Source organism: Cynoglossus semilaevis, chromosome 7, assembly GCF_000523025.1.
Source record: "Cynoglossus semilaevis isolate Cse_v1.0 chromosome 7, Cse_v1.0, whole genome shotgun sequence".
In the NCBI taxonomy this organism is placed as follows: Eukaryota; Metazoa; Chordata; class Actinopteri; order Pleuronectiformes; family Cynoglossidae; genus Cynoglossus; species Cynoglossus semilaevis.
This window is the reverse complement of record NC_024313.1, coordinates 12,434,521-12,442,736: the sequence shown is the minus strand read 5'-3', so window position 1 is coordinate 12,442,736 and position 8,216 is coordinate 12,434,521. Positions and strand designations below refer to the sequence as shown.

The following is an 8,216-nucleotide window of genomic DNA, read 5'->3' as shown; positions in this document are numbered from 1 at the left end:
CATCTGCTCCTGAAATCCTGAAGCTGAAATCTCCTCTTTTTTTTCTTCTTCAAACGTAAAAAGATTGTTGTTGCAAAAGCTTCGGACAGGTGACGAGTGAGATCCAGCCGCTGACCTCGCCATGGTGTTGCCACCCCCAGACAAACGCCACGTGTGCCTGACCACCATCGTCATTATGACCAGCATGGCCTTCATGGACGCCTACCTGGTGGAGCAAAACCAGGGTCCTAGAAAAATCGGTGTTTGTATAATAGTACTGGTGGGGGACGTCTGCTTTCTCATCGTGCTGCGATACGTGGCGGTGTGGGTGGGGGCGGAGGTACGCACCGCCCGACGAGGATACGCCATGATCTTGTGGTTTCTCTACATCTTTGTTCTGGAGATCAAGCTGTACTTTGTCTTTCAGAATTGCAAAGCCGACAGAAAAAGTCTGGAGACAGTAGCGCGGAAGGCTTTGACTTTACTGCTCTCGGTGTGTGTGCCGGGTTTGTACCTGGTTCTGGTGGCTCTGGACAGTATGGAATACGTAAGAACTTTCCGCAGGAAGGAGGACATGAGGAGCCGTCTCTTCTGGGTGGCTCTGGACCTCCTGGATCTGCTGGACATCCAGGCTAACCTGTGGGAGCCCCAGCGGACGGGGCTGCCCATCTGGGCCGAGGGCCTCATGTTCTTCTACTGCTACATCCTGCTCCTCATCCTGCCCTGCGTGTCCCTCAGTGAGATCAGCATGCAGGGGGAGAACATGACGCCCCAGAAGATGATGCTGTACCCGGTGCTGAGCCTGGTCACCATCAACGTGGTCACCATCCTCATACGTGGAGTCAACATGGTGCTGTTCCAGGACAGCCGCGTCTCCACCATCTTCGTTGGCAAAAACGTGGTGGCCATCGCCACCAAGGCCTCCACCTTCCTGGAGTACCGCAAACAGGTCAAAGAGTTCCCGCACCCGCAGAACGCCATGGCCATGGAGCTGCAGCAGAACTCGGTCAGCCACCCGCAGCCGCTGCCCAACGCCACCACGCTGCCCCACGAACCCACACCGGCGCAGGACGTCATCGACACATGACCGCCAGCTCCGGACGGTGCGCTGTCGGAGAGAGTGACTGCCTTTGTACGGAGGCTGCGGAAGTGGAGGTGGATAAAGAAATCAGCCGCATGACAGGACGGTATTCTGCTCTTGTCAAGCCCCGTGGAACTGCTGTGAAACCATTACAGAGATTTTTCAGCATCACCTGCCTGTCAGAACACACTGTAAACCTACACTTCGTCCAGTGCGGACCTCAAAAGAACCAAACTACAAAGACTGAAGTTTTTATCGTGCCATTGTGTTTTTAATTGTTTGAAAGGATTTCAGAATTAATTAAGAGACAATCTTCAACAAAAGCGCAGCCCGCTGACATTCTTCGGTGTAGGACTGGAGATCGTTTTCCCGACTCAGTGAATAAAAGCTTAAATTTTAGTTTTTTTTTTTTTTTTTGGTTTTGTTTTTCTGAGTCACCTTTTTCCACAGTGCTTTTCGAGGCGTTTCCTTTGAAGTCCAGCACCAAAGGAAACGTGTGAGGCACAGGTGGAGAGGAGAAGCAGAGAGTGACAGCAGTCAGTCAAGTGAGGCTATCAGGACGACCGACGGTGGCCAGATATTTTCGGTTTCTCCTCCTGTGTCTGGTTTCTCCTGAGGTGGAGGCTCGGCTGCATCTGTCAGTGTGATGCTTTACGACCCAGGGTCTGATTAAAGCACCAACCACAGCATCGACTGCAGGCGTCTGAGCGTGGGTTTTACTACACCGCGTGCGTGCGTGTGTGTGTGTGTGTTTCCTCTGGGGGTCTGCGTTATTATTGTTTCAGAAGATATGTGAGTCATAAAGTGTATGTGTGCCAGGTTTTGGCCAAATTGAGACAAAATGTGTTGATGTGCCGTCAGAAAATAACTGTGATGAGAGAAAAGGTCGTTTGTGTTCAATCCCTGTACTATACATTCCTCTAAAACTAGATCGAGCCTTGAAGTCGGAGAACGCAGTGAAGGCCTCACCGAGGAACTGACGAGGGAAAAATAAAGATTAAATGAAAGAGAAACAAACAGAAAAAAAGGAAAAAACACCATTTCAAGAAAAGTTGGTAGAACTTTTTAGATTTGTGATAAAAAGAGAAGTTTTCATCACCCTGACAATTTAATTGCTCAGAAATGTCCTGTCCTGAACATGAGCTTTTCAACCACTAGTAGTCACTGTTGTCCCATATTCTGATTTGCTCTCCTTTAAAAACACGTTTGCTCCTTTTACGAACAATAGGCAGACAAAATCTTTGGAAGGTTTTTCAGAGAGGGGAAAGCATTAAATTTCCTGAGATCCATCCACATGGTTGGTTCATGAAAACGCAAAAAAACTGAACTGTTCTTGTCAATAAACCAACCACATTTCGTGAACACTCCAACCAACTTTTCTGGAAATAGAGTTTGAACGTTTTTCTTCTGTTCATTTCTGATGTGAATCAGTTAACTACAGTAATTATTATTATTAATATTATTATCATTAATACAATTATGTACATTCTTTACATGTTGGAGGTCCATGACGTTTTAATAAAAGACTAGTAAAGCAAACGGAGCTTCTCTTTCCTCCACTGTTGATCGTGATTCAGTGCACCAACCAGGTGACAGCAGCACTGCCGCAGAGCCATCACTCTTGTAGACCCCACCGCGTTTTGCATGGAGGGACGCGCACGACACATAAATATTTAGGCCCAGCAGCCTCCTGGTGGACGTTAGTATTAGTGCGGTCCTCCTCAGGCTGCACATTAGCAGAGAGCCAGCTAAGGATTTGTCTTAAAATGAGATAAGACTGCGTCTCTGTCCCCTCCGTCTCATTATCACCTCCACCGTTCCCGCCGTTTCTAATCTGCCAGTCTAGTATCATATTCACGGCTCATGAATTGTCTTGATTTCTTCTCAGAGAATTTTATCAACTGACCCGAATGCTGCGGCATCAGGCGACAAGATCAGCCACGTGTCCAATGTCATTTTTCTAATTTAAGATTAAATATGATTGACTGTCTGACAGAGTCTGGATGAACTGACTGTGGATTTGATGAGTGTTTCCTGCAGCGTAACAGAGAGATATTTGACGTTTTCTTTGTAATGAAAATGCACTTTTTATATAAAAAATTATTCTGGAAAAAAAAATCACTGAACACCACCTACAAAGGCCTCTGAATAAAATATTACCTAAAATACCAGCCTCAGCTAAAAACCGTTATATACTTATACTGATGGAAAGTTAAAGGAGAAATACAGCTCTTAAAGATGAATCCACAAACAGATTAACAACAATTAAATAAGATGAAAGAATATGTTTCAGTGATCTTAAAAAAAATTCAACGATGATCCATAAATGGCTAAACATTAACCAAGAAACGTTAATTAATTAATTGTCTCATCTTCACAAGAAGAAACGTTAATTAATTAATTGTCTCAACGTCACAAGTTAGTGTTTTTTTCCTCACATATTTAAGAGAAAGAAACACATTTCTGAATCCTGACTTTTTCCATCTAAGTGCATTTTCAATAAACACTTCTTGTATTGTTTGTTTTTGTGTATTTTTTTGCTGTTATCTCATCTAACGGCTGTCAGAGCAGCATGAATCCAGGCCTCACAGCATCTGTTACAGCAGCCGTTCTCTATAGATACATATTGATTGTTTTTGCTGTTAAATATTTATCAAACGTTACATCCCCTGGTATATTCACTTTGGCTTTTTGTCATCTCCCACTTCAAGTTTGGCTCATCTACAAACCACAAAACTCAGAAGTACAAACAAAAGAAATGGATGAAAATAATATTAATGAAATCAACACTTATTATTATTATTATTATATCAAAGTTAGCTCACAAAGGGATGGGAGTTATTCAGCTAAACCACAAAAAAAGATAAAAATTGCCCCAAGAATAACAGTAAAAGGTAACTGTTAATATGTCTACACTGGCTTTAAATTAATAACACAAAAAATATCTTAAAAAATGAACTGTCACGGCAGCTGAAACATCTAAATATGAACTGGTTAAAAAAAAAGCTAATTATTAGTCCAAATATAATGTCAAATATGAATTTAAAAAAACCCTAGAATGTATTATTTAAAAACTCCTCTTATTGTATAACATTGAATATGTGACTTTTTTTTCACACAGCGCTGTGTGCTCATGTACACCTCTACAGAACATTAGCGTCATCAGATTAGCACGTTAGCACGTTAGCACGTGGCTGTTACAAACACGGCTGTGTTGACTTTTAGAGGTTACATCACATCCACTGTTAATTACATTGTAGTAAAAGTGAATTACACGTGTGGATGAAATATATGTGACGCAGACTGTAGCTGCTCGTCCTCGGTCCAATGAAAATGTCAACAATGTCACAGAGGCATTATGGGACGGTGCTCTGATTAAATGTAGGACACAGTCATTTTCATTAGTTTATCATAATTATGGGACAGTATTATGGGGGGGTGATTAGACACATGGTCCATAGTGGTGCATAATGCAGCCGCACCCCCCACTGGCCATAAAAGGTCAGCTTAATTGAATTTTGATTTGACGCAGTAGGATTCATTCCTAAGACCAGGTTTCACTGTAAAGGAGCCTGTCGTTAACAAAAGCCAGTGGGCAACTGTGATGCCCCCCCGCACACCGCCCCCCAGCCCCCCGTGGGGACATTTTTAGCTTTTGCATTCAAACTTTTGCTGAACTTTTATTGAATTGACTCCAGCTCAGAGTAAACTCCTGTTCCCTTTGAACAACAGCAGCACGATCAAGACCGCAGTTTCTCTGTTTGGTTACAAATAAGGAGTTGGTTTTTTTTTCTCTCCCCTGTATTGGCTCTGTGCCACCCCGGGGGGGGGCGCCTCCCACTTTGGCAATCACTACCCTAAACCCATGCATCTTATTCAATGCTTTTTGAGCAACAATACTGCCACCTATTGGGCCCTGATTCCAACCAGAAACATCTCAAACACTTGCAGAGGAAGAGGAGAGGAAGAGAAACTACAGGAAGAGGGCAAATTATGGCAGCTATGTTTGCTTTTAGTGGCAGATTAAAGGAGATTAAAGGAGATTAAATTTGTGTGATTTCATTTGTTCAGTATTATTGATGAGGAATCAACGTAAACCTGTAAATGCGTTCAGCTTTTCAACCCGACTACGACGTGTTTCAACACTGGACCAGTTGAAACCTGGTGTTTTATCGTTTTCATCCAGTCAGAGTCGTACCATCTGATCTGGCTGTTTTGTTGTGCTGCTCCTCTACTTCAGCCTCCTCCAGCTCTGCCTGGTTCAAACTATGCCCCGTGGCATGTTTGCTCCAAACCCAGCGTGACCTAAATAGTCCTGTGTGGTAAACACAACCACAATTTTCTCTTTCCTCTCCGTTTCCTTTCAACTCTGACCAACGGTGCACTAAAAGCCCTCTCCCTGTTCACATGGATTAAAACAACACGTGGCTGCACCTTTATCTTCACCACCAGGTGGCTTTTGAGCAAACATTTAAAGACTGTGGTTTCTGACCTGTCACACTTCAGAGAGGTACATTTTTAATAGTGGGTTTAAACCACTATTAAAAACTGGATTTTAATAGTGGGTTTAAACCAAAAACTGCAAGAATGAACGGTTTATAAAATGCATTTTAACATTTTAGGTTTGAACTTGAGCCCAGTTCATATTTTGTGCTGTGTTTTAAATGTATTTACTTATCTACTGTTGTTTTCTTTGCCGCAAATGCATTTTTTTTAGCTAAATGTAAATGATTTCTGGCCCACTTTTTGTTACACTCACTGATTTGACGTATCAATTTGTGCTAAGCTCTGACCAAAAGTGTTTACGAAGCTGGAACAGTTTTTCATAATCTAACTTTTTTTCCTTTTTGACAAAACTTTCTGTAAGTCGGAGCGACCTCTAGTTCAGCTAACTCTTTTGGCTAACTTTTAGCACCTTGTAGTCCAACCTTTAGTCTGAACACTGCTCTATTTGTGGTAGCAGTTTTAGATATAATTTACAATAAAATGACATTCTGTAAATCACTCATCTGAGGGAAAAGAAAAAGATAAAATGATCTGGTCACCTGACAACTTTTATTATCACACTCCGTACTCAGAGCACAGCGGCAGCAGCAGTTAATCTTTGTTTGACACCGCGCTTCATTAAAAGTAGATTAAAAAATACATCTAATTACACAGCTCATACGCCACAGAGTGATTTGTTAAATACAAACAAGCGATGAGTCTAAATGTTAAAAAGGCAAAAGATTTATCTGTAGACTCGGGAGGATAATGTAGCAACGTGAGGTGACGGAGTGCCAGAGAATTTGGCAACGCCACAGAAACCGTCCTGGTCCGGTCTCCGCTGCACCTCATTAGTAAATCTATTTCTAATGGAGGCAAAACAGCCAATCAAGTCAAATCCAAATCCACTTCAACCAAATCTTTGCCACTGTTTCTTGGTGGACACCTTCAGCATAATCTGGCTCATGTTTGAATTTTTTTTTTGTTTTTTTTAGCACAAGTGGCCGTAGGTAGAAAAAAAAGTAAACTGCAAACTTGGGAGCAGAATCCATTACCTGTGGCTGCCTGGGCTCCGATCACCTCTCAGTGACCCCTGTGAGTGAGGAACCCATCCATAAAGCAGCAGCAGGCCCACACGTCCGGAATATAATTCTGCTCTGTTAATACATAATACATGCGGCGGTGAAAGCACTTTCCCTCCGTCCGCCTTTGAATTCACTGTTTATCTTTGCTTTTGTTAAGGAACCAGGATCCAGCAGGACCAGAGCGTTTTCCACCCCCCCATTTTAAGGACTCTCTTCTGACCACTTCTGGATATTTTGCTGACGTGCAGGAGTTTGTTCACTCACTTGTTTCAGTCGTTTCCTCCCGCTTGTTAGTAAATGTCTCTGTCCCCGCACCGTGATCACTTTGCTGACTAAACCGCACAGCCCTTCAACTGGTGTACACACCGTGTGCAGTAATCTATATGGTAATGGCCCTGGAACTGTGCGAGTCATAAAAACCTGTTGCCTGTTTACTGCCTGCTGACACAGAGGGAAGCAACGACGCCCCCATGTGCTGCAGTTAGATGGAACGCACGTACAGAAATAAAGCCGAGACCGAACGAAAAAATGCCGCCACAAAGTGGTTCAGTGGTTAGGGGTAAATATGCAAGTACATGTACTTCAGTGGTACTGGTACTTGGTTTGGTGGGTACACAAATGAAAACACGCTTACACAAAACGGTTTGGAAAAACGGATAACGATTCTTACATAATTATGCTAATATCAGGCTGATAATCTTGTTCATTGTCTGACAGCCCTAAAAAAAGGTACTGCGACAACCATAGTATTTCTATACTGTATGTACTGTAAGTTGGAAGTATTCAAAGTTGATAAAATGTGAATTTGAAGAAGATCATCTCAAACCTCAAACTCTTTTTTCCATAGAATTGAACTCCTGACCACTGTCTCAGTTCCAGCAGACTCAGCCATGAACTTTTCGTCCATCACTCTTCCCCTCTCTGCTGCTGACAGTGTTTTATTACTTCCAGACTCTACACCAATAAGATCCTCCGAGGCACATCTCCCACGCTGCCCAATAAACTCTGACATAACCAGACTCAACTCCTCGTCAGCCGGCTCACCTTGCTCCAAACGTGTGCTCCAAAACCTGGTCCACAGTCCATCTTCCTGACCTCCTGCACTTCTGCTCCTCTGACTCCGAGCTCCTCACTCCACCGCACTGGAAGAAGCAGAGACACAGTGGTGAGAGAGCATCTGGACCGTCCAAAAAAGTTCAACATCCAATTGTGTTGACTTTGGAGTGAAAAGTTCAACATCCAATTGTGTTGACTACAAGTTTGGAGGAATGAATCCAAACAAAGCAAGAATCAGCCAATAAATAGCAGGAAAAAACAGTAAGGTAACAGCCTCGAGAAATATGAAAAATATGCTGAAACTTTCCATAAAAATAAAGTCTGGTAACAAAACTCACCGTTTTAATATTAATGTTGTTGATGTTTGTCTCCTTCTTCTTTTTATCAAGTCTCTTTACGTCCGTCCTGTGGATAAAGGAGGATTTGTATAAGTTTGAATTACGGTTGGTCTGTTGTTCAGTTGGTTCTCTCTCAGCATCAGTGTCAGTGTTGGGCTGATTGTAAAGAGTAAGAAAAGAAAATACTACAAT

At 42.8% G+C, this 8,216-nt stretch overlaps 1 protein-coding gene and 1 long non-coding RNA gene across 2 annotated transcripts in view; one reads left to right on the top strand and one right to left on the bottom strand.

Moving 5' to 3' along the window:
- Window positions 1–7,852, bottom strand: part of LOC112487206 (uncharacterized) — a 15,757-nt gene extending 7,905 nt beyond the window's left edge. The window contains exon 1 of the long non-coding RNA XR_003050074.1: window positions 7,675–7,852. This is a non-coding gene — a long non-coding RNA (uncharacterized LOC112487206). The remainder of the gene's footprint in view (window positions 1–7,674) is intronic.
- Window positions 7–3,196, top strand: tmem121ab (transmembrane protein 121Ab). The gene has a single exon (XM_025056786.1). The coding sequence runs from the start codon at window positions 122–124 to the stop codon at window positions 1,064–1,066; it is 945 nt and encodes a 314-aa protein (XP_024912554.1). The 5' UTR covers window positions 7–121; the 3' UTR covers window positions 1,067–3,196.
- Window positions 7,853–8,216: the final 364 nt, after the last annotated feature.